The following is a 27,772-nucleotide window of genomic DNA, read 5'->3' as shown; positions in this document are numbered from 1 at the left end:
GTAGTTTAGCACAAGTCGTATACTACCGCTGATTTGGCATGGCTTGGATTGTGCTTCAACTGGATCTTTAGCGCGCTACAATCAAACGCAAGCCAACGTCTGGTAACAATGGGGTATCTAAGGGCGGCGTCCGGCATTGCACGCATCGGGATAGGAACAAATACATGGAAAAATGGCGACCTTGGGGGACCTGCGCAGGGCGACGTGGCCGTTCTTATTGTTGCCAACACAGATCGCGGCATGCTCTGCAATATTTATCAATTTAATTCGGTTATTTAATAACTGTGGCGTGTTTTGTCGGGTAAATTAGCAGTATTCCATTTTCAACAAAGGGCAATAGAATGGTACACTTTATGAAAGGGGCAGGGGGTACGAGACTGTCCCTTTAAGTCTGGGTATATTTCCAGAAAAGCTTGTTATTCCAAGCGCCGTCCTTATTTCTGCCCAATGGAGCCGCCCAAGAGCCTGCCATTGTGAGGGTACCAGATCTACGTACGGTGACACAGTGTACGAGAGAGAATTAGGGCTCTGTGCAGCGTCAGCAGCGAACTTGAACTGCTGCACCATGACTTGCCACGGATCCTTCGGAGTAAATTAAGAGTCATAAATTATGTGCCCTCGATCATTTGCCGGTAAAGGAGACTTTGCCAATTCGTTTATCTGCACCGAGAGCGAGCTCCGAATTTTTCGCCGCTCTGCCTCCCCTGGTCACGACGGCAGATCGTTTTTCCGCATCAAGCGAGGGTGCTGTCAGTCAGCATGAGCTACGCTGGTACGGCGGGCTCTGCGTGCTCGAAAGCTCCCCTTATATATAGTAAATTAAGACGACTAGAGCTGTATAGCCATTCGAGCATCATCGTACGATAGTTTACTTTTTACGACTTCCGGGCATCTGCTTCTGGTCTAACGTGACCTCCGGTGTCCCACTTACGTTCTATACTTGACTTCCGGTTGGCAACTTTCAATTTATATATGTAAGTCCATTTAGTTAACCTATATTTAAAGAGTAATTGAAAGTAATTGATGCTAATTAAAGGCTAACTAAATGGGCTTACGCATAGTAATTGAACGTGTTGAACCGGAAGTCAAGTATAAACTGGAGAAGACAACCGGAATCAGGTTAGACGGGGAGTGGTTGCCCGGAAATCAAGTATAGACGACCTGAGTCCCTACGCCATCGATTACGTTTTGCTGCCGCGCAAAGCATGCTGGTGAGCACTATCAGCTTTATCAGCCAATCAGGCAGTACATTTATCCCGCTTCTTGCCCACCACAGCAAAATATAACCTCGAACCGGTCGTGCCGTGACGTCACATGTTTCTGAACAGAGGGTCGTCTATGGACCGGAAGAGGAGCTTAATGCTAACGCATTGCTCCCGCATTTACCGGTAAATCGTTACTGAATTTTTTCTTTAGTGCTCTAACCATGCGTGTTCGTCCTTGTCTATCGAGCGCTACTTAAATCTGCAATATGTACCAGCGAGGCCAATCACATGTTTTAAGGCTCAAATAAGGTGTATAACTATAGGGGAGACTGTACGACAAGCCATGGAACAAGCATTTGTGAGCTCTTCCTAGTAGATTGTGATACTTCTTTCTTTAGTGTTCCGTTCTTGGAGCACCCAACAGATCATGTAACCATATTCGCGGAGTGTACAACGGAACGGTATAAGAAATCGCGCTGATTATTCACTTGAAGGAGAGCAACTTTAACGGTCGAGCTCATCTGCTTCTATCCCGTAATATAACACGAGAGAAAAACTTGTTTCCCCATCAGGCATGGCACACGTAGAGCCACGGACAGTGATATTACAAAAACGAAAGCGATTGGACAAAGATTATGATAATGATACGATGCCTGACTACTAGCCTGGGTTTTCCTCAGACGCTTTCAGACATATGTCGGCACAGTTCCTTTAGAAGTCGGCCCAGGACGCACATTCCCCCAGGGCGTGAGTCGTGACGTTGCCCACATACGTGAGGCCGACAACGGCAAGCCCTATCACCACCACCACCACCACCACCGCCTGACTACTAGCTCCCTCTGCATACGCATATGGAGCTAGTATCCTCAGGCAGCATAGACAATGACATTTTCTCACGCCATCTCACGAGTTCGTTGCACACTACGATGCAGCGACTTCCTGCAACCGTTGCCGGATCGAAGTGGCAGCAAAAGTTATACATCGTGTAAATCTGTCCTTAAGTTTGCCTGCAATGTCTTTCAACTGCACTGAAAACTTTCCAACTGTACTTCCGATGGGCTTGAATCTATGAGCAGCCAGGACGATAGATCGTACACGATGGCGGTTTTCAACTGTCACATTGGTAAGCTTGGACATGGCAGCTTCCTTTGTGACACCGGCTGTGCTGTCTTGGTGCGTTCCTCAGACGCGTAAGGCGATACTTTCCCGAGCAACATGCTGCCATTTCGGCAGGCAGATCGCTCGGCTATAAAACGCTACCAACCACCTGGAGTGCTTCGGACTTACAATGACGCCCTAAGTCTTATTAATTTCTCAAAGAAGCAGCCGTTTCACAAAGTGAAGTCAAAAGATACGAATCGTGGTATATTGTATTCCCTATTTGCTGTCGACTTGTGCTGGCTTACAGCGACGCTGTAGCAGTAAGCCACACTGCCCTGCCGTTCTCTCTAGCCTAGTAGCCACGAAATCCAAGGAGAAACACTGGAATACTGTACATCTTGATGCCCCGCAGAGCCGGCATTTCACGACACCGAAAGCAGCGATCTTACCACTCCACCGTATCCTTTTCCTCTGCTCGAAGGCTGAAGCCCGCCGTCTGGAATTGAGTGAACACGAATGCTGGCGCCACCGGTCGATTGTCGTTTTATACAATCATACATCAGCATACGTGTCCAGAAGTACGCGTTCAATCACAATGAGCGTTACGAATACTCCATGGAATGGGTAGCGCGATTGGCTGCGGACGACAACGCACGGACTTTCTTTATTTTCCTACGGCCTTAAAGTGCAGCTCCGCTGCTGTTCCGAAAGTATGAAGACGTTGTGATATTCAGAACCGTGGTCCCAACTTCATTCATAAACGCACATTGCTTTCCAAATTTCCATACTCCTTCGTGAGAAATTTGAGAAAAACTACCGGGCGGCGGTTCCACTTGTGACGTCATACTTGGAACTGCGCGGATTGGATAGCCACACCTAGCCAGCTCTGCCTGGCAACCAGTTTGTGTTTACACTCCGTCATGGCCGCTGTATCGTGCTGAAATAGCTGTCACGAGCTATCGGGGACCACCGCACCGTTTTATCACGTTTCTTATAAGAAATACTTCGTCTTCGAGCACGTTCTCGTTCTCAATAGCTTTGGTGGTGCTTTCTGCACGCGCAGCAAGTCCGCGCATAGTGCGCTGCCAAAGCTATTGAGAATGCGTACGAGCACGTCACACGTTAGGTGTTAGGTCTTGTTGGTAGCATGAAGCACAGTGCGGGCACAGAATGTCCGCTCACGACGGTCGTCGTTGCACAACGAGGCCATCCTGTAAGGCTTGTTAAAGAAGACCGGCAAAACTATCTTTGAGGCTATTAACGACAGCAATTATCACGGAACACACCCAAAACATTCACCTTCGCCCATAGATCTCCGCCATCGCATCGACGATTTGGCGTTAGCCAAGCCACGAGCGCGGCTAAGCCAGGACGAAGCCGGGATTGGTCAGGGTTTGCCGACCACAGGACCGCCGTGCCAGGGAAATTTTAAAAATTGTTTTCTTAAAAACTTCAAACAAATGGGTGAAAATTTTTCACATGTATGCTCCCTGTGCGGAAACGAACGCACAGCCCAAGCATGGCTCCATTCTGTCGCAGTCGAAAATCGGCGGAGCTGAGCTTTAAAGGAGCATGGAAGGCACTTGGAACATATATCTTTTACCCCCTGTGTCATATGAGCATACTACCTTCAGAAACCGTCACGCAAAATATTTCATTTGAGAAGTATGTCTCGTGTTCTGATACAGGATGTGTTGTCTGGTTGTGTTTCTGGCCCTTCCTCGGACGTTCCTTGTCAAATGTTGGCAAAGTTGCCCAGAAAGGCGGCCCACCCCCAGGGCAACATGGCAGGCAAAGAACTCGGTAAATCATAATGCTATTACCGCCACTATATGACCACGTAGCTAACGAGGAGCAGAAATCATCAAACATAAATGCCGCTGCTACTGGTTGATCTCTCGTGATGTCCTGTAACAGTGAATAGTCCTTGTGTTGCAGATCGCTGCGCCCTCTACAGCAAAGTTATTGCACTCTACATCACGCTTAACGCGTGCTTTGCTCTGGCTACCGATAGCTAGGTCATTCCTTTTTCATTGCAGCTGACTTGTGTTTGGACCTTGGTGTTGCAGTCATCTTTACGGGTTTAACGACTAGGTTGTGTTCACTCTGGAGAGGCAGGGTGCCAGATTCCATCCCGATCCATTCGGGCAAGTAATTCGCGAAGGGCTTGAAGAACCCCAACCAGGTCGAATCAGGAGGCGTGTAATTAGTTAAGTAGACAACTTCGCCGCCGGCTAAATAAGCAGCCCAAAAGCCAAAAGTTCCGATGGTCATTATAGTATGATTACAGTGAGCCAGAAGGGTCAGGTCCTTTATCGGCGAAGACACGTGCCAGTCGTTCGCAAAATAAACATCTCCACGGGACGCGTCGATATTTTCGCGGCACCATTGTAGTCCGTCACTGGATACCACAAACACGGGCTCCTGGTACCGGCCCCTGAAGTACCCCATTGCTTTTTCGAAGTACTCCTTGTCTGCGAGTACTCCCTGGTACTTCCTAGGCATCAAGTTGATGTAATCCCCCCTGCGAACATGGACTGCAATGAAAGTAGGGTTCCGTCGCCCTTTTCGCATCTTAGCCAGAGTGGACCAGGCTCGGAATTTCAGCTTTTCGTGGAACGTAAACTGCTCGAGGATCTCGTTCTTGATGTGGTGGAAAAACGTCCAGGAGTTGTAGTAACCACGAAGCTTGATGTGTGCTTCAGTCATGTGGCTATAGGATTCGGACATTATGTCGGCGCCACTGAAGTTCACCCAAGAAATGTTTTGCATTTCATTTCCCAATACTGGAAGGCTGAGTTTGAACAGAGGAGCTAGTCGGGCGTGCATCCGTGGATGAATGTAGGCAGCGTAGCGGTTGAGTTTTGCCAAAGAATACATGACTGCGTAAGACCCCATCTGGTTGCCGAGACGTCCTGCGTTGACCGCCGTCATCATACCTGGAATACGAGTAAGTCGATAAATTGAATATTTGTTTTTGAAACCGAATGTCAAAGTACAAAAAATGCATTTTGTATAGGAAACACGCGTTGCAAAAGTCTGCAAGGCGCGAGGGAGAATATGTTTAATAGAAAGAAAAGAGGAAATCTCATCAAGGCTCATGCCAGCTTGATATTAAAAAAAGCTGCAAACTAACATTTAAAACAGGAAAAACAGAGCAGCACACGCACGAAAAAGCCTGGTCAGAGGGCGGACACAAGGCCCGAATCTTCCAGGAAGCGAAGCAGGTCTGTGGTGACGGCCACAAATGCAAAGGTCGCGCGGAAAAGTGTCATTGAACCAGTCTGAGTACTGCGGGACCTGGAGACCTGGACTCCTTCGGTTACAGTCAAGCAGTGAATTATTCGTATAACTGGAATGGAGTTAAAGTGTCTGTTTTTAATCCTGTGTTGCCACTGCGAAGTAACTGTGAACTTGACCGGTGCCAGAAGACACAGTAGGAAGGAGAGGGAGGACTTCATAAGCCATGGGGCACCTGTTCAGAAAGGCGGGTCGGTCGTTTTGACCCAGGGAAAACCACCCTCCCATCAACACACCAGCGACCAGTGAATACTAGTACAAAGTAATGTTATGAAGACTAGTGGAAGATACCTCTGATAGAAGAGCGACGTCTGGTTGAATGAAGGTCTTGCGCTGTGCCGTCTCCCGGTGATCTAAGCCATCCTGCCTTGTACTCCTTGATAACGACGTACGCCAGTGCCAGGCACGCCAGTAGAACAGGAAATTTAAACCATCCAGTTCTTCCACCTATGGCACTGGAGGAAGATAAAAGGTGTAAGCATCAGTAAATCTTGTGCAAAACGCACTTCACAATTGACGGTCTGTCCTAGCAGCGTATCGTACACTGCGCGAATAAACCTCTATCCGAGAAACGTCATCATGACGTTGGTAGACACACCGAAACCAAAACAGATGGGAAGGGGAGAGCTGAGTTCCACGAATGGGCAATTGTTCGCTGCCTCCTATTGAAAGATAAGTGGGACCGAAGGTCGCGTCATTTTCAGAGACCATCATAATCCCTTCAAGACCGTGGCTTTCGGGCGCTACCTTGTTCGCCACTAGCTTTGAACGTAGTTCAACTCTACCAAACTCGTGGCGCTGTCGAACATTATGACGTCATTTGTTTACAAACAGGTAGAGGTCTATTGGTATTGAGCCTCACTTAGTTTCAGTTTCAGTTTAGTTTGTTTTATATCTGTACTTCCAGAAATAAGACCTTGCAACGAAACTAAGACAGCTTCTGCACACTTGAAGGACCGCCTTAGATGGGAGGCAACGTAACTTCCCCATCCATAAGAGTACGTCATGAATTAGTTGTGTCTTCGAATACAGAAAGCATGTCAAGGGTACGAAACTCGCGAGTTCATTAGCGAGATAAAGTGAGGCGCTGCATACTTTTCGCGTCATCGGCCGTCTGGAAACGTCGCAAGTATTATGTCACAATGACGTCGAGTGGCTGGTCCATATTTATTACACTCTAAAAAAAGGGGGAGTCAAACCCTGCCACATATAAAACCCACCTCCTGACGTCACTATGACTCCATCAAGACAGGGGGGTCATTTGATGCCATCAAGAGGAGTCATCTGACTCCCATTGGCAGGGATCTGTTTTGACTCCTACCGGCATCGAGTGACCCCATCAGGGGAATCACTTGATGCCCCAGGGAGTGGGTGGAACCTTCCACCCGCACACAAAAAAATGCACCAAAATGAAGCACCGTTGCAATAAATTCTGTTTCCCTGCAGTACTCGCTAACTACACCAGTTCTTGACCTGAACATACAAATATAAATTCCGTTTGATCACTTACGTCAAGGTGTACTGGCAGTGAGAAGATACTGCAGAAAGACATAATTTATTGCACATGGTATTTTGTATTTTTTACAAGTTACTGAATGATTCCAGACTACATGCTTAAGATCTCACTTTTATTGCTTTGACAGTTACTACTCCTTTGAGACAAGATAGCAGCAACAGGCTACAGCGAATAGATTACACACGCTTTGATCTTTAAATTGAATCACTTGAACCACTTGCTCAACTTTGACGTTGTTCACAGCCCTGCACTAATCTGATTATCCATAACGATTAAGAACTAGCAGTCGCTGAGCGTAGCGGGTATCGAGTGTCCTATATTTCTTGAAACCAGTTCCGTCCAGTTCAAGTAAGCAGCTGACTTATTCAAATTTTGACCAGGATGAATGTTTTTGTTCATGTTTTTCTTTTTTCCTTTTGTGGTCAATCGAAATGTGGTGCCTTCAAAACCACGCACGTCTGATATTTCATGTACTGCAGATACGGAAATGGTACCTGCGAATTTCCGAACTGACGAACGTATTCTCATTACCAGGAAGAAAAATATGAATGTGATTCGATATGAAAAGCTTCCTAAAAAATGCGCTAAACATAAAGAAAAGGTTTCTGACAACAGCATGAACGTCTTGCTGATGTGCTGGCTGGTGTTGCTGCTGCCCCCCCCCCCCCCAGAATACGAGTAACACTTGCATACTTTCCGTTGATGCTGCCATTGTTACTGTACAAGAAGTTTACCTGCAATACTTACGCGCTGTCTTCAAAATCTTTCTGTATGCCCTTTCATGCCTTCGAGTAACGTTTTGCTGCTATTCCAAATTAATTCCCAGTTTCTCCCTATGATAACGAGAATAGGTGCTGTGTTCTTGCAACCTCAGAGGTGTCCGCCACATAGCTGTAGGATATAAAATACTGAATAGAGGCGGGCTTTCCGAGGCAGCCCTCTCTACGATAGAGCTTTATCTGGAAATTAATGAAGCACAGCAACTAGTTATGGCAGTAGTTCTTAATCGATGTACATTATGAGGTTTGTGCAAAGTTTCAATCTGCATAAGCTATAAACGGTGATTCCACGTTAATGTAACAATTAAGAGGCCATACCAGTCGGGGAGCAACTCCGATTCACGATTTTCCCGATTCTAGATGACCCCAAGCTCGCCGTCCTTATCACGCCGTTCGCCTCCGACTCCCGAAATGATCCCCATTGTGCATGGTTGACCTCGCGAGTTTAAGGCGGCCCGCGTCCTCTGCGCTGTTTGTCGAGAGGTAAAGTGTCGGACTTTGCCACGAAAGGTCCGCAGTTCCATTCGACACATTCACGTCTTTTTGCTTGTCTCCTATTGCTATATGAGTACTTTATTTTTATTTTGTTGTTATATATTTATGCTACAATTATTGTTTTCATAAGTCACTGGCGCCTGTACTGACTGATTATGGAATTTTTAGTTGCTCTTCGTATTGTTTTACTAGTGCATACTTACTGTATGCCGACGTACAAGTGTGATCGGATAGTACGGATGCCAGTATCTCGAAGGCTCTCAACTGGATCTACCAGCGGCTGTAAATGAGGCTATAAACATTGCCTACACACAGCGCTTACAACGCCAGTCTAGAAAATCTAGTGCTCGAAACGGTATTCCTTTGTTTTTCTGCACTCGCTTACGTGCAATTTACCTTGATAATAACTCTATGATTCATGCAAAAATGACATTTTGATATGTATATTTCTGGTAAGTAAGCATTATCAAATATCTGAATTCATTTACAAGGCGTTGGTGCAAAAGACTTTTCAAAATTTCCATCGTAGAACAGACTTCTTATTATTACCCGGAAACTTCAGTCACATATTTGAAAGGCTCCTTTCCCCCATGTTCTCCCTTCTTTTTCTTTCGCGTTACACCTGCTCAGAAAAAATGATGTCAGTCGACAACCCCAGTGACAGTGGACTCTCTCTCTTCTGGTGTGCCAGTTTGCAAAACCGTACAAAGGAGGTGAAGGGCGATAAAGGCTTCGGATCGAAACACGGGAACCAACCAAAGAAGATATGAAAAGGTCGAGCGGCAAGGCCTCGCAGCGCCAGGGATGGGCAGTATTTAAATACATTGTAATTCAAATACTATTTAGTATATAACTACATGTATTTAGATTTTATATTTAAATACAGACTTGGAAAATTTATTTATAATTATATTTAAATACCAATTTTCGAGTATTTATTCTTGTATATACCTTATAAATACTCCTAAATACAGTATATACTGACTCATATATCTTAAAGTCCTCTCGCATTTAACCTTTCGGGAAGAAGGACGAGCTTGGGGTGCAGTTATGCCGTGTTTGCGCTAGCATGCGCATGCGACAAACCATTTGGCAAGTTTGTCACTGTTGTTGCGGACAACGGTCGCGACTGCCCAATTACCTTGTTTTATGAAATATCTTCGTCAAATTTAATACAAGCATTTGTTCATCGCCACCTGTGGAGATGCTGTTCTCCTTTTCGAATCTGATTGAACGGCCAAACAGAAGATGCCTAAAGATGCAGTCTTCGAGAAACTTCTAATATTAAAACCGGCACGATAATCTAACAAATAAATGCTATTGTTCGTTGCTGATTTGTTGTTATAGTCATCGTTATTTCTGTAATTTTCAAATGACATTTTCCTCACAGTATTTATGGTAGTAGCTAGTATTTAAATACTGTATTTACATTTTTGTATTTAAATACTCACGTTCAAAAGTATTTATGAACAGTATTTAAATACCCCTTTCAACAAAGTATTTTGTATTTATATTTAAATACTCAAAAAATGTATTTATGCCCATCTCTGCGCAGCGCGAGTCGCGATATTCCCCACACAGTCTTTTTTTGTTTTGTTTTCCTGGACGGCAAGAGGAACGATTCGACAAAAAATAGAAGGACACAGAGTCGAAATAACAATGGTCACCTGACAACATAACAGGTTCTTGTTTGAGTGTTGCAAAAAAGTGCAGTTCGGCCTTCTTATTATGTGGGACAAGATAATATATGCCTTCTTTTCTTTTTTAGAAGAACTTCTGAAGCGTAAATTTTTACTCCAGATTTCGTTGTGCTGGATGCTGAGGTCTCAGTTAATTCAATCCAAACTTGAAAACGTGAAATTCGGTCGTGGAAAAGCTGAAGAACTGGACACCATGTGAGCCAAATTTATGCGTATTTTAGGAAAATCACTATTCTTGAAGGGCAACACAGATGCAATTACAAAATTGGGGTTTCCAGAGATGAATATGAGCGATAGTGGCCCAATGAAGGAATGATCACGGAGAAGTCGTTTCATATAATCAAAGCTCGCCCGAGATGCCGGATTTTCCTCCCCCCAAAAAAATTTCCCCAGGAAGAACCGTCCCCAAGGAAAAGAGTCCCTCGGAGAAATCGTCTCCGCAAGAACGAAAGCCGTTTGATCGAACGCGGGACATTTGGTCGAAAGCCAGTTGACCGAACACCGTTTGATCGAAACGTCTGATTGATTTTTTTATTGCTTCGTTTGGAGCAGATGCATACTCTAAACAAGATTGAACTAAATTTTTATATGGCTGTTAATACAATATCTGTATTTTATACTATGGAGAAATTTCCTTCTTAGCATTCAGACTTCGAGTGCCTCTCGTGCACATATCACTATCCCATCTCGGATCCCAGCAATGAAAAGGGTGCCCAGAAGAAGCACAGACTATTGGCTGCTCCCAACTTGAAGACATTTTCTTCGGTATGTGTCCTACTGCTACGCGGGATACTTCCGCATTGTTCTATTCAATTCAATTCAATTTTATTCAATTTTATTTCCTTTCGGATGGGAGAGAGTTAAAAGCCAGAATAAGTCTGTGCTGTTCGTGAATGACAAAGGTCTGCAAATAACCAGTGGTCTCCCCTCTTTAGCGAAAATAAAAAGCAAGAAACAAACGAACAAACAAACAAAAAAGGAGATGACATTGATTGCCTCATACTCCATATGTTCGATTCAAAGGTTACAGAAAAAGAGGTGCTAAGGACACGCTGCGAGCTTCGAACTCCCTTCGAAAAAACGTCTTTCGGACAAATGGTATCGATCAACCGGCTTTCGATCGAACGGCTTGCGACCAAGCGGTCTTCAATCAAATGCCTTCTCCAAACAGCTTAGGATTCCGGAATAGCTCCTTGAACTCCATCTTTATGTATAAATGAACAAGATAAAATGAAAGGAACTTGACGCGCGACGAGGTCTCGGAGCACGATTTCCGTCTCATAATGCGCTGATTATTACCCGGAAACTTCAGTACTATATTTTTAGACAATCCTTGGTTTTCACAGGGTACTTCACATTACACCAGACCTTTCGTTCAGCGGAGACTTCAGCGGGGAATCCCCAGTGACCCGGAGCTTTTCCTTATCTTCTTCACCATCCAATGTATGTGTGTGTGTGTGTGTGTTCCTTATCTTCCTCAGAAGGCCTCCCTTTGTTCGCCGTGCAAAAGATTTTATCGCATTACGGCCGAAGTCTCATTACGGCCTATGTCTCAATACGGCCGAAAGTCTTAATACGGCCGATAATTCTTTTATCCCCAAGTGTCTCATCACGGCCAAAGTCTCAATACGGCCGAAGGCAGTCTCATAACGGCCAAAAGTCAAAATGTGTATGGTAACGTGCATTGACATGCAATGTTGCAGCCAGGTGTGGATATACATTCCAGAGGGTATAAGCCATGCAGTGTGCCCTTAGGGCCATTATCATATATATACACATATTGTGAGACAATCAGTATGTTATCATACCACGGCACAATGCAGCATATTGTGTAATGTGTACATGCCAAAGGTGGTGTTGATGTTGCTGTGAAGCAACAGGCTACTATGTGGAGTTAGCTACTTGTGGAGAGCTAGATGAACGTCGGCTTTGTTGTGACGTTTCTAGGAGTCATCCTACAGTCACTGGCCAAGAAGGAACACCTATCTCAGTCGACGTCAGTTTATTTCCTTTCGCTTTACAATGGTACAATTCTTGCTTCTGGAATGAGTTGACCTGCAAGAAGCAAAGAGCAACCGTGAATAGGCTAGAATACTTAAAAAAAACATGCATTTGACTCTACATGGATGGTTTTAATGTGCACAAGCTGCATACATGTTGATATGTGTCCATTATTTCATACAAGGCTCACATAAATCTTCATCTAGACAAAAAAAATGACAAGCCTTAAAAATGTGACTTCCAGGTAAACACAATGCATGACCATGAGATAAATTTAGTTGCATTAGCTCATTCACTTAATGGAAACATGTGAATATTGCCACGAATCATCTTCGAGAAACTTCCAGGGCAGGTACGAAACGGTATATCTCATCCCGGCGCGTGCTGAAGAAGAAGCAAGAAGCTTCCAGACAACTCGCCTCCTCTCTGGCAAACGCACGTGCTGTTCTAGACGCTTAAATGCTTGTGCGCTCCAGGCTGGAGCATTCCATTCTTTGGACTCAGTTGTGTTCAGAGAGCTATCACTCTTGTGTTTTGCTACCAAGTAGTCTAATAAACCGTTCGCTGTTTATTTGACGACTCGACGACCCATTTCGCTTGGTGACATATCTGGTGGAGGTGCCGGATAACCCCTGCTCAACGGCCTGGAAGAACAGAAACGACTGAGTCGAAGGATTTCTTGTGTTAGCCTGCTTGTAAATGCCGTTCCCCTATCGGTGATTAAGGCGGTCGGAGCTCCGTGCCGTAGTACGATGTTCTCGATGAAGAACTTCGCCACTTCTGTTGCTGTGCCCTGTGGAAGTGCCTTAGTCTCAGCATAGCGTGTCAGGTGGTGGGTGGCGACGATTATCCAACGAACGTGGGAAGGGAAGACGAACGTGGGAAGGGCCCGAGAAGATCCATCCCAATCTGCTCGAACGGCGCCGATGGCGGTGCGATTGGCTGAAGGTACCCAGGAGGTCGTACCGGCGGCGTTTTTCGTCGTTGGCATTCCCGGCACGTCCTTACTTAGTGGTGTACGGTCTTGGCCAGTTTTCAAAACTGGGCCAGTAGTACTTTTCCCTTATACGGGCCAGTGTCCGGCTGTATCCCAAATGACCTGATGACGGTTCGTCGTGGCAGGATTCAAGAATCTCGATGCGCATGTCCCCAGGCACAACGAGAAGCCACGTAGCGCCTTGTGGTGCGTGGTTTTCTTTGTAGAGAACACCATTACGTAGGGAAAAACTTGGGAGTGATCTTCTGAAGATGGGAGGAACATTGTCGGTGCGGCCCTGCAGATAGTCGACGAGTGTCTTCAACTCCGGGTCGTTATACTGCTTGGTAGACATGGTAGTCGCGCTCATTAGACCGAGGAAGGCGTCGTCGTCCTCGAGTCGTCGTCCTCGAGACTGTTGTCCTGTCGCTGGATCCCAGACAGAACACTTTCTCCTGTGGACGTCCGAAACAGATCCCAAGGTCCATCTCCGGAAATCTATATCCGTCGGATATCACTGGGATCCGCATACATGGACGTCCCAGGATCTGTATCCACAGGATGTCCGGTCGCGGCTGATTCAAGAATTGTCCGAGTTAGGTCCCTGTCGGGATGTTACACGGATCATTTATTGCGGGAGAGAGAGAAAAGGGTGGCAATGTAGCACTGGAAAGTTTGACTTTCGATGTACCAGCTGAATGTCTCTAACCAAAACCAGTAGGAAACACGGACGTTGTCTTGATAGCGAGTTAATACACCGAGCAATTGCTCACTTTGTTGTTGTATGCGTGCGTAATTGAATTAAGCTTGGACAACTCACCCATCATTTTGATTCACAGGCGAGAAGGTATCTGGAATATGGGGATGCTCGCGAGACAAGCAGTATATCTGTTCTTTCTTTGGAAGGAAGTGGCACTGCCTTTCAAAGTGAGCTTCTGGGACTGGGTGGTCCTGTCGGAGCTTTTCTATATATATTTTTTATTAAAATGCTACGTGCATTCTCCGTCACGGCATGCACGAGAAACAAAGAGGAGCAACAGAAATTAAAAAGTGCATAAGCGGGGATTAAAAAGATATGGCAGGCAGACAAATGCTGATTTCTACAAAAGCTGAGGATAAATGTCTATCTCCTCTGCTGATGTTTGTATATCCACACAACGTGTGCATGTACATAAGTAGATCCGTGCAATCTCCATGTAACATGCTGTGAGGACAAACGACGGATATATGTGGGAAGTCCGAACCGTGGCCACTCGGAGATGTGGGGGACGTCCGTAGGAAAAACGTCTGTCTCCCAGGGAGATCCGAATTTCCGTGAAGGGATATCCACAGGAACACCCCGTGAGGTTTTGTTCTGTTTGGGGAGTGGTGCTCGGGACAGGCAGTCGGCGTCGTTGTGTTTTCTTCCTGACTTGTAAGTGACGGTTACGTCATACTCCTGTAATCGGAGGCTCCATCTCGCTAGGCGTCCTGAGGGGTCTCTTAAACCAGCCAGCCAGCACAGAGAATGGTGGTCTGTTACCACCTTGAACGGCCGTCCGTACAGGTAGGGGCGCAACTTTGTGATGGCCCATATGAGTGCAAGGCACTCTTTTTCGGTCGTCGAATAGTTCTTCTCTGCCTTGGTTAGCGTTCTGCTTGCGTAAGCGATGACACGTTCGACGCCGTCGTGAAGTTGAACGCGCACGGCTCCTAGACCATCGTTGCTTGCGTCGGTGTGTATTTCTGTTTCGGCGTTTGGATCGAAGTGGGCAAGCACGGGTGCGGTCTGAAGTCGGGAGTCCGCCAAACATTCGTTTTGCGAAACGGCTGAGAGTGTGGCGGGACGCTCGGAGTAGGTTGGACAGGCCGAGGAGGCGTCCAACGGTTTCCGTAGTACGACGGACGAGTAGGTGGCACTTGTCTCACAGCGGCGGCGTAGGTTGGTCTCGGTACTTCGGCGTCGGGGTTGGCGGTTGACGATGTCTGGATTGCCTGCTGAACCTCGTCCTTGATGATCGCACCGATCGAAGACAAAGGGTTTTGAGCCTTCTCAGGACAGAGGAGAGCTCGTACTTCTTCGCGTACCACCTCTCGAATCAGCTGTCTGAGCGATCCGACATCGAGGCCAGCGGTCGTGGAGAAAGCCTCGTAGCCCTGGTGTCGTTCGTTGACGGTAGCGCGAGAGAGCAGGGTCCTCCCAATGCGGACGGCTTCGTCCAGAAAAGCGTCGGTTGTGGCGGGTGGATCCCGGAACAGGGCGCGAAAAATTTCTTCTTTTACGCCCCTCATGAGTCGCTGAACCTTCTTCAACTCGGATGCTTTCGGGTCAGCTCGCCGGAAGAGCCGCAGCACATCTTCGACGAAGCCTGTAACGCTTTCGTTTGCCAGCTGGATCCGTCTCTGGAGCAGATGTTCAGCGCGTTCAGCTCGTTGTTGAAAAGCGAACGCCTCGCGGAGTTTGCTTTTGAAGACGTCCCAGGACGTGAGCGAAGTCTCCCGGTTCTCGAACCATGTCTTCGCGGTGCCTTCCAGGGAGAAATAGAAGCTGACGAGCTTCTGGTCGTCACGCCAGTTGTTGAACTTGGCGATCCGCTCATAGTGGTTGACCTAATCGTCCACGTCGTCGTAATACTCCCCGCTGAATGTCTTCGGCGACCGTGCAGGGGCTATCGGCGTGGCAACAGGTTGCGCCACTTGGGTACTGGTCTCCGCAGTCATCTTCTTCTTGCGTTTAGGGGGTTCTAATGGACCGAATTCTGCAGGCAGACCAAGCTGTCTTCTGCTTTGTCGCAGTTGGTCTTCCAATCTGGGCATCAATGGAATCAATTGAATCAATGGAATCGTCTTCGAGAAACTTCCAAGGCAGGTACGAAACGGTACATCTCATCCCGGCGCGTGCTGAAGAAGAAGCAATAAGCTTCCAGACACGTCGCCTGCTCTCTGGCAAACGCACGTGCTGTTCTAGACGCTTAAATGCTTGTGCGCTCCAGGCTGGAGCATTCCATTCTTTGGACTCAGTTGTGTTCAGAGAGCTATCACTCTTGTGTTTTGCTACCAAGTAGTCTAATAAACCGTTCGCTGTTTATTCGACGACTCGCCGACCCATTTCGCTTGGTGACAATATGAAACAGTGATACATTACAATTCATGAAATGATCCGTGCATGACTTTCCGTTCTTCGTGTTTCTTCTTATAAAAGTAGTGCACGAATTAACACTCGTGCACTACTACACCATTTTTCACTTCACAACAGAACCATGTGATACATTGATAATCTTAACAGCTCACCCCTTCAGCCAAGACTCCCTGGGCAGCAACATCCTATTAGCCATGTTGTTGTTGTTTTTTGGAATCCTTCGCGTAACCACATAACATGACTGGAATGGAAAATAGCTATAAATAACAATGTACTTAAATGATTTCCTCTTGAAATATTTATTCTAATCAGATATGCTTCTGCGCTTAGTACGGTGTAAAAGCCTGCGCAACATTTGCAGATGTTCGCGGTAAGCAGTTCGAGGAGATGAATTCAAGTATGCCGACTTGTGCTTTCCCTTGTGAAAAAATGTTTGGTCAGCCAATAGACAAGTCATGGACAAACGTCCATTGAAGCTATAGACGTTCTATTGCCTTCCCATAGACCATCTTTGTTCACACCTCTTTCCTTCCCATAGACGGTCAATAGGAGATTGGCACCAACTGTCTATAGACAACCTACTATAGGAGGGAAAATGATCATCTGCCATTGCCTGTCTATTGACTTTCTATACACTGACCATTGACTGGCCACTGATCCACGATTGCCTTTCTATTATCATTATATTCACCCAATTCGGATTTATGAACTGTAATATGTTAAATATGAATCCGTAATTATGTTGAGTTCCTGTTATGTGAATATGTATTGATGTTTTTAACCTATACTGACAGGCAATACATGGCCGTCATTGGCATGTGTCCAGGGTCATAGTGGATCCACCATGACCTTGGACACGTGCCAATGACGGCCATGTATGCCACATAACGATTATCGGTAATCATTATGTGACATTCGCAATTACTTAATTCTAGTGGTTTCAGGACGTCCACCTCCTTCCTAAGAGAAAACAGATACCATATATTGCTTGACTTGCGAGCTTCCGCAAATTCGAGTGTCGTGCTTGCCTCTGAGTCAGAATGAAGGGTGAGGTATCCCTGCTTAATTCGATTACGCATCCATCCAAGAGCGAAGTAAGGAATATCTTGAAGTATTAAATCACCACCAAGATAACGCCTGTGTTTGTAACTGCATCCGGTATGAGACATTCAGTAGGTCCATTGAAGGTGAAACTTATACAGTGAGAATGCTGCCTGCATCAATGTGAACCTGCATGGACACTACGCACTCCACAAGTTTGTCTTTCAATGGACCTACTGAATGTCTCAGACCGAAAGCAGTTACAAACACAAGCGTTATCTTGGTGTTGAGTTACTACTCCAAGCAATTCCTCAACTTGGGGTTAGATGTATGCATAATTGGGTTAAGCTGGAACACCTCACCCTTCATTCTGACACGTCAGAGGCAAGCAGGGCACTCGAATTTGCGGAAGCCCGAAAGTCAAGTAATATATGATATCTCTTTTCTGCTTGGAAGCGACGACGGTGCTACGTCCTTGCACTGGTTAAGCTATTGCAGATGGCACTAAGGATTATTCTCAATGATCCTAGACGCGTGCCAATGATGGTCATGTATTGGTTCTCAACACAGGGGAAAAAACATCACTTTCGACCTCAGCAAAATTCCAGGTTCGGACTCAACTGATCACGGCTCATGAATCCGAATAGGGGCCATATAATGGTTGAAGGGGAATGTTGACCAGTGGCCAGTCTACAGAAAGTCAATACGCAGGAAATGGCAGATATTTGTTTCCTTTCTATGGCAGGTTTTCTATAGACTGTTCGTGCCAATCTCCTATTGACAGGCCAAAGAAAGGATACACGATAGTCCAAAAGATGTCTATAGACTTGAAACATACAGGCTGTATATTCAGTAGTCCAATGGAAGTCTATTCAGGAAATAGGACGTCCAAATGATGTCAATAGACTGGGTAAACTTATTTTTGTAAGGGTTTATTTTTGAACAAATATGACGACAAATTCTAACAAATGAAATATGACTCGCAATGATAAATGCTGCTGTACAGTGCGGCATTATCAGTGTCTTAACTTGGAATGAATTTGTTGTTCCTATGCGCGCAACGAACTACAAACGGTGCCAATCTACTAACACATACCGAGCTACATCTATTACAGGCACTTGGGCTGTTTTGATTCAGTCAAATTATTCGTATGAGAATGCAACTACGTGTGGATAACACACTGCTAAGCCAGACAGTCTACGAAAGCATAACTCACCAGAATTCTTGGTTCTCGGCCTTGGTCAACACTGCGCGATATACGTTGGGACTGTGACGATTCATTCAACTCAATTTTCACCGGAACAACACGCGCTGCTCGAAAGACAACGACGGAAAACAAAGAGCCGCTTAAGTCTGCTAATTTGCACGTCACAGCACTACAAATCGATAGACATAAACGCGTCGTAAACTACAACTGCTCGCTAACACAAAAAACGAGATACCCAACGTTGCTAGACACCATCCGAAGTGAGAGCGTGAGAGCACGTATAATGAGATATCAAAACACGAAAGAGTATTGATTCCCCCTCCTTCTATAGCATGCAAAACGTTATTAGTGCTGAGATGAACATGCATGCCCATGACGCGAGTAGTATGTAGTGGGTTAGAGGCTACGGGGGTGAGAAACTACAACCTGGACCCCTGACCCCTGCCCTGAGCCCTGCACGTATTTTTCCCTGCGCGGCGCGTCCCTGCGCGTTTTTTCCCCCACGCGGCACGTGTGCGGAGGCTTGTCCGCGCGATTATAACATGCAGGGACATGCAAGGAAGGGTCATACACAAAAAGTACAAGTGAAAATATATTTATTAATACCAATCAAGTTGAGATATATTTATTAAAGCCAATAGTGCTGGGAATTGTGTCAATGTGAAGGAGAAAAACCCAGCCGAAAAACATTCACCACCTGTAACAGGACGGTGCTCGGGTGGAGGGCTGCTGTGGTGGGCAGAGCGTGACCGGAGGGCTGCGTGCGCTCTTACCATTCACCCTGGGCTGACTTCTTTCACCATTTTTCTACTTGGCCGACTTCCTTCCCGTGACAGGTGGGCGGTGCTCGGCTGGAGGGCTGCTGTGGTGGGCGGAGCGTGACCGGAGGGCTGCGTGCGTGCTTACCATTCACCCTGGGCTGACTTCTTTCACCATTTTCCTATTTGGGCCGACTTCCTTCCCGTGACAGGTGGGCGGTGCCCGGGTGGAGGGCTGCTGTGGTGGGCAGAGCGTGACCGGAGGGCTGCGTGCGCTCTTACCATTCACCCTGGGCTGACTTCTTTCACCATTTTTCTACTTGGCCACCCTATTGGAAATTCCTACTTGACTCCATATGGTATTATGACACCAGGTCCTACATGATGAAGGAACCTACATACAAATAGGATCCTGTTTAATTGTGGGTCCTACATGCAAATGCGATCCTACATATAAACAGGATCCTATTTGGTTGTGGGACCTACATGCAAATGCGATCCTACATATAAACAGGATCCTATTTGATTGTGGGACGTACATTGGGTCCTACATGCAAATAGGTCCAAGTCTCTCGTGGTGATCCTGTATAATGTGTGCACCCTGTTGTGCTGTGTATATTAGGAAATAACAAATCATGCAGCTTCTATTTTTTATTTTTTATTGATATCGCTCATCATCCCTCTGACATGTCTGTTGAACAATCACACTCTTGCCTGATGTACAGCGTCTTCAACACCTTTACAGATCATGCTAGATGATAGCTCTAAGATATATTTCTTGTAGGCATCTGAAACAATAAAGTGAGTTAAGAAGCTAGATTTAACAAGGGATAATACATTATGTGTCACATAAAATATGCCAAACTTGCGCACAGGTTAACCAGACTTCCCACATATGCTGTTACTTGAGGTCCAAAGACAATGGTTTTGTTTGTTAGCAGTAAGATCAATTAACTATGACAACTGGGGCTACAGCAAGGGTGTCAGTAAGGCATTACCTGAACAGGGTGAAAACAATGCACGTTGAGTTATAATATCCGCAATTATTTACATTCTGTACATATTCCTTCCACACTCGGGGAAAATATGCATGACCCAAGCTGAGTTATTATGAATTAATAACCAAAAACGGAAGATTTGTATCTTTAGAGCACCGGTACCCTGTAGCAGGGTCGTTGAAGCATCACACATGATATCAACCTGATGTTAAGTGATGATACAGGTTAACCAACAGGGTAAGAGCACAAGATTACAGATGGAGGATAAGGAAATAGGTAACAATAGGGTAATAATCGCACTGAGCGGATAAAGTTATAGGAACCCGCACGCTAGGAAGAATACAAAGCAAAAGGTGCACGAAACATGGCATTACATGCACACAACTAACCTTCAATTCACGAAATCCAACAGCTTTCGGTCTTCCAAGGTACACACACAGAAACAGGTCCAGATACCACTAGTAAGGCATGAAATACAGTAACAGCACTGTGGGGCACCAAAACCACCAAAACTACGACGAAAGACGCTTCCCGAACGAGAGCTCTCTGGACATGCGTCCGAACGCTTCTAAGATTTCCCTTCCAAATGAGCTGGAGGAATTCCAAGTTCCAATGGCGCCACCTGGCTGTAACGGCTCTCCACCATGCTCTCCTCGCGCTACATCCAGAAAGCAGAAAGTCGCGCGTAATGGTGACCAGTGCCATTGGAAAGAGGACGTTTTTCCCGTCAAAATAAGTCTTGAATCGCATTTCTACGCCAACAAACAATCGACATCGAAAAAAAATGCCCCCAGCCCGAATGTATAACGAGACGCTTTTGCCATGTTGTCCTCACTCGAGAATGGAGAGAGATAAAAAGATCCCGCAAGTTTCTAGCCGTTCGTTGTTCGGAGTGCACGAATCCGTTAATAGGTGATTCAGATCTCCCACAGGGTTCAAACCTAAAAACAGGGCCGATGGTTGCCCTAAGGAATTTCGGGAATAACGCCATAACCTGTAGTAAATAGACGGAAGGTGCGAATTGAAAAGTTGTAGAGCAAAGAACGAAGAACACGCATCCAAAATTTCCAGTAAATTGGACGTTATGTAAGCGAGATTACGGCACTAAAGGAACGGCACCCACGGAAGCGTCTCCGAGCGGCGTCAGCCAGACTTGCTGGCGCCAGTGCCATGACCCCCTCAACTCCAAAGCCCATATCTGGGGAACGGAGAGTCGCGCGCTTACGGGATTAAAGCCGTTGGAAAGAGCACGTCAAGAGCTTCAAAACTATGTCAAACACGACTCTGTAGGTGCGATGGAAACGATTTTAGGGAAAAAACAGCCGGCAGTCCCATGTATTGGGAGGAGTGTAAACACGGAAACCGGTAGCTCGAGAACCAGAAGACTTTGACAGCTGTAGTAAATTTTGCCACGTTCACCGAGGTGAGGCGCGTACACTCCACAAAGATGAAAACTGTCCATCGCGGGCTTCCGTCCGAAAAAGGGCATCAAAGCTTAGAAAAACAGAGTTATGAACGCGTCTCTGCCCACAACCCCCGAACCGTTAAAGACGACCCATGGTTCCATTTGACCGATCGTAGAGCGACTCAAGTCCTACTAGGACGGAAATTCTGGCGTCGACATGACCAGCGGGGCGGATATGACGGAGCTCCGAATGTATCGGAAGTGCAGACGGAGGCCTTTAATTTTCAAGTATCTCGACTACTCTTAGGATTCCTGCGAGCCGTGAGCGTGCACGTGAAGGCGAAGGATTCGGGAATCCCTCACAACAAACCGCGTCTTGATAGAACCGGTTTAGTCCTAGAAATTAGACCGAGAACCCCATCGACACCGCAATGTCGCTCGATGGGGTTCAACCGCCACCTCGACCTGTTACGCACTGCTGTCGAAGTTTGTGCTTAAATAGCACTCAAAGGAATGCACGCATCATTGTATGCTTGATGGTTCGTTGACTAGTAATGGACATACTCTATGCATGTTCCGTAAATGAATGCAACCAGTCCATTCAGTTGTTTTCAACCTAAAAAATATATTCATTTGCAGTGGTTCTAATAGAATTCGCACTTGACAACCTGCCGTATGTGTGCGCGTTGGCAAACATGATTGAATATGACTAATTCGTTCTGGGCCCCAGTTTTGAAGGATATATATATGCAATCAAATAATGTTTGTTGCTCTGTTAATATATCACTTCCATATCTCAAAATAATTCCCCACGTCCTCCCCACATGAAACCAAACAGGTCACGTAAGATCTCCCATAGCTCCTTTTTGATGCCTTGTAGGATCCTACAAGTCTGCTACGTAGCCGGATATAGGCAATGTAGTGTCCTACAACCCTCCTATATTGCCGAATATGGGACAAGTAGGACACCACAACTCTCCTACATAGCCTAATATGAGACATGTAGGATCCTATGACTCACCTATATGTGAATGAATATAGGACATGTAGGATCCCACAACTTTCCCACATGATACAAAATAGGACATAAAGGATCCTACATCAATTTGTATAGGATAAATAGGATCGCATACAACCTATTTGGCTTTTTTTCAACAGGGGGGCCGACTTCCTTCCCGTGACAGGTGGGCGGTGCTCGGCTGGAGGGCTGCTGTGGTGGGCGGAGCGTGACCGGAGGGCTGCGTGCGTGCTTACCATTCACCCTGGGCTGACTTCTTTCACCATTTTCCTATTTGGGCCGACTTCCTTCCCGTGACAGGTGGGCGGTGCCCGGGTGGAGGGCTGCTGTGGTGCGCGGAGCGTGACCGGAGGGCTGCGTGCGTGCTTACCATTCACCCTGGGCTGACTTCTTTCACAATTTTCCTACTTGGGCGTCGCGTGGCCGGAGGGCTGCGTGCGCGTTTACCATTCAGCCTGGGCCGCCGACTTTCGTCATTTTTCAGCCTGAGTCGACTTGAATCGTAATTTTTCCAGCTACGACAGGTGTGCAGTTTACATGCAAAGGATAGCCATACACAAAAGTACAAGTGAAAATATATTTATTAAAGTCATTAGGAATTATGTTATGACTCTGCGTGAATGGGAAAAACTTAGCCAAAAATCTGAAATAGAAGGAACACAATACACGTAACAATACCTATTACAGGTATGATATATTAGCATTGAATAGGTATCACAAATCAAACACAATATTTTTATTAGTGGAAGTTTTCAATGAATCCGAATTGATAGCACATTTAAGATATTCTTAATCAATACGATTACAATCAAAATTACAAATTGTATTACAAAACATCTAATATTCCTATACGTGAGAACCATCAGTGCAATAGCGGGAAGTTCTGATAGTTGTATGCAGTTAAATGTGAACAGCAGAGACTCTGGAGGACTATGGGACACGAACACAAGAGGAAATCAAATCTATACCACTACATTGGTTAATCAAAACAACATAGTAATCTATCATTCAGAAAATCAGAAGAAAAAATCAAACTCATCAGAAAATAGACATGTTAAAAATGAACTTCAACACATAGCACGCTCCTAGCCAACAAACAGAACACGAACGACACGAACACAAGAGGAAATAAAATCTATACCACTACAAAGAAGATATTCTTAATCAATATGATGACATTCAAATTACAAATTGTATTATAAAAAGTCTGAGACGTGAGAACCATCTTTGCAATAGCGTGAATATCTGTCATAACATTCGAGCGCAATAGGGAGTCTCAGTTTCATATTCCAACATTACTCAACTTTTAATTTCTTATTAAGTGTGTAGAGGAGGCATCATCGTCGTTGTCCACGGCCCGCTACAAGTGAATAGCATAGACGTAAGGAAATAACGAGAAACAACACAATCAACAGCTACAATTAATAGAGAGCCAAACCTGCGCACCATCCAACACATAGGGAAATAATAGCTAATCAATCTATCAAAGGCGAAATAGCACAGACTTAACGCTGAAGAACAGGGGAACACGCGGCGACACGTAAACAACAACAGAGGAAAATAATCTATCATTGTACCATCATAAAATCAATCAATATACAATTTTCATTCTAACAAACACTACGAACCTTAATGGAGGTATCCAAGACGTAGGAAATATGCACTGTTTTCATTCTTTTCCTTAAAGCCGGGAGACTTTGTCTCTATCTATATAGCACTGTGCATGCTTTATCACTCAAAGGGTTGGGGGCTATATTCCTTCGTCCAGCAAACAGAACGCTCTAGAGGTCAGATAAGAGAGAGTTCAAAGGCGATATATTTATTGTGCAGCGCAAATAGATGTCGATATCACTCGCGGGGGTCACTATCTTTTCGCATCCTTTCACTGAAACGGAAATCTTTCGTCAAAGTGGTTGTCAAGTCGGCTAAGTTTGTAGGGATGCGATATTGTTATTGAAGATGTAGAGAAAGTCCAAATTATTAATTGGTAGCAACGATACTCAATCAAAAACGAGAAACAAATTTAATTACGTCAATTTTTGTAATATCTTGCAACAGAAATTTCTAATGAACCACACAGAAATATCAAATGTGAAATGCAACTCAGAGTTATGAGGCATTCCCATCTTGGAGGTACTTACTTATGTCAATCGAGTGAACAATTGAAACAAATACAAGACAATAATTATTTCAGGCAGTAAGTTCACAACTCATAGAGTATCAGTCGAGCGAATACTTGAAACAAAATCAAAACAATAATTCTCACGACAGGCGGAGATTATAGCATTCTAAATCACATAATAAAATTTTAATCAATAAAATAAACATAGATATGCTTTTAATTAAGTGTAGACGTGCACTTGAAAACAGAAGAGACAATTGCTCTACTTTGAAAAGATGGACAGATTTTGTACTCGATACCATAAGTCATGGGAAGATGTGATAAAAAAACTGCTTCGAAAAGGAGGAGCCGCGAAACGATTTCATTATCGCTGCATTTCAATACGTCCTAGACATGGTCGTATTCGGGGATATGGTACAAACTACAGAACTGAAGGTGCAATAATTTATATGCCAAACCTACAATACTTATAAAAATATCTGCACATCAACGTCGGAAGGGCCACTAGGATTGATGGCGGAGTTTTTGAGATTTGCTAATGAAGAATTGAAATACACTAGACCAGATGTAAATGGAGTCATTGCAATGGGCATTGCATTCATCAAGAAAGCAGTCGGATCAAATTATCATAGACAAGGGTCTATATCGCACGATTCATTACGGATTTGTTGAAATTACACATATCTGAGATGGAAAGTACATATAATCTTATCACGTGATATGTTCCACTACCACGGCAACGCAATTATTTTCTTCTACCAGTCTCTGCAACGATGTCGAATCAACAGAAGTTCAATATTGTCGTGCAAGGTCTGATGTATTATCACCTGTTGAAACTCAACAAACATATCAATTGCGGTGGACCACCGGACGATTTTCATCTAATACTCTCGTGTACGCCATTCAAGAATCTTCGTACAAAGAAAGGAAACATCAATAAGAGACTATGCAAGTTCATCGCGACAAAGTGCAAGTTGTTGAAGCAATACAAACATGGCGACAACATAGCGCCTGCGTTAATCAACGCTGGATTCAAGCGCCCAATAATCAGAATAAACTATTTAATGTCTTCGGAATTCATCAAAGAAGACAACAAACGAAAACTTCAGCGTTTGAAATAGAACTGTAATTTATCGAAATAAACAAGTGTATAACTGAAACAATAAATGTAATCTTTGTCATCATTATAATGAATTCTACACATCGCAACAAAAACAGCTTATGATTAGATTGAAGATTTTTAAGGAGACGAATATTCCACAATTTGTGTAAGAATTCTCATATGGAATGAGACCTGACCACTAAATAGGTTTTACTCGACTACACTCTGTACAAGTTCAGAAGGATAGAATTGCCGGAGAAGGATCGGACATTGAAATTTAGAGACATGATACATCAGTCTATGATTACAAAAAGGATCACTGATCTCCTGTGAAAACTTATCATATTTCATGAATTAAATTCCACAGTGCATGTATATTTCTCAATCAGTTGCACTAGCCCAGACATAGTAAAAGAAGAAGAAAAGGCGTCTTTGACAAGCAACCCGATTGGAGTGCGGAACAAATAAATAAATATTTTTTGTCAACACAGTTGTCCATTTGTATGACTGGATAGGAAAAATGAGCCGTCCAAGATAGCGCAAAACGGGAAATAAGGCAATATAACTCATTGGCGGCGCGATAAGTCAAAGCGTTCGCGACACAGTGTCATCGAGTTTTACAATCGCATTCGGGTTCAGTGCCTGGGAGATAACACGAAGCCTTCGCGAAAAGCGAATCTACTATCAGATGCCACAATGCAAACGAAAGATTTTACGAGCATGACGTGCAGGCCAAGTCTACATTTCTAATCATGTAGTCTTCGTAACACACGACACACAAACATATATGAAATAATTTCCAAGTGATAATCAGATTTTGGGAGAAGTGGATCACACAACCGCCATCAGAAGTGCTTAACCAATATACAATGAAGATGAGCGTTATGCATAAACACAATGGAAGATGTGTTATATTAATTATAATAACCAGATCAGGGCAGGTCACACATAAATGTAGATCCAATTCACAAAATATACTCGAGATTTCACGTAGCCATACAGAAAAACTATCACATTATTTTAATGTCATAGCATCCGAGCACTACAAATGGAAAGCCCATACTTTAATTTTATACGTCTTTAGCTCATAACGTTGTAAAACGCAAATTCCACACTGAAGATCATTTTCTTCTTTAAATTTTCAAAGTCAAAACTGCACGCTATTTCTTGCATTTCTCTAAAGATATAGATTAAAAAGTTGTGCATATACTCGCCGATACTATACAAGATATTCGATTGCGGATTAAATGCTAAAATTTATCGATTCACATTCAGGAGAAGTGGTGACTACCACACATCAGTAAGAGTTTAATTAAAATTTTAACAGGTGTTGCGATTTATGATCAGTGTTGTAGAACGTGTAATTTCACAATACGCAAGCTTTAGGTCGCTCACTTTGACGAGCACTCTTTCACGATGTCAGAGAAGTTATTCGAATGGATTGATATTTTCTGTATACACTATAACATAATGAGAATTATTTATGTCGTGGATATTAAAAGTTACGAATATTTTTCGAACGAAAATTTACTTAAGACTCGAAGAAAGGGTCACCCGCGTCGACGAACCCGTTTCCCGAAAAAGCAACACGCTCGCGTGCGGAACCGCGTTAACGCGTCGGGCGCAAAATCGCGTTCGGTTTCGGGTACGGCATTTGGAAAGCGCGGCCCGGCGTGTTGCCGAAACGTCTTCGACGACGCGGGTGACCCTTTCTTCGAGTCTTAAGTAAATTTTCGTTCGAAAAATATTCGTAACTTTTATCCGCGCCGCAATCAGTTATATTGCCTTATTTCCCGATTTGCGCTATCTTGGACGGCTCATCTTTCCTATCCAGTCATACAAACGGACAACTGTGCTGACAAAAATATTTATTTATTTGTTCCGCCCTCCAATGGGGTTGCTTGTCAAAGACGCCTTTTCTTCTTCTTT

General features: G+C 44.7%; 1 protein-coding gene across 1 annotated transcript in view; it reads right to left on the bottom strand.

The window, feature by feature from the left end:
• Positions 1-3,889: 3,889 nt before the first annotated feature.
• LOC135376496 (galactoside alpha-(1,2)-fucosyltransferase 2-like) overlaps positions 3,890-27,772 on the bottom strand; it is a 76,519-nt gene continuing 52,636 nt past the window's right edge. Inside the window, exons 2-3 of the mRNA XM_064609006.1 lie at positions 5,898-6,061; positions 3,890-5,245 (exon numbers count right to left, since the gene is read on the bottom strand). Coding sequence (XP_064465076.1) covers positions 4,326-5,245; positions 5,898-6,061 — 1,084 coding nt within the window. The 3' untranslated portion in view covers positions 3,890-4,325. The remainder of the gene's footprint in view (positions 5,246-5,897; positions 6,062-27,772) is intronic.

This window comes from Ornithodoros turicata, unplaced genomic scaffold, assembly GCF_037126465.1.
Source record: "Ornithodoros turicata isolate Travis unplaced genomic scaffold, ASM3712646v1 ctg00001136.1, whole genome shotgun sequence".
Lineage (NCBI taxonomy): Eukaryota > Metazoa > Arthropoda > Arachnida > Ixodida > Argasidae > Ornithodoros > Ornithodoros turicata.
This window is presented reverse-complemented; position numbering and strand designations above follow the sequence as displayed.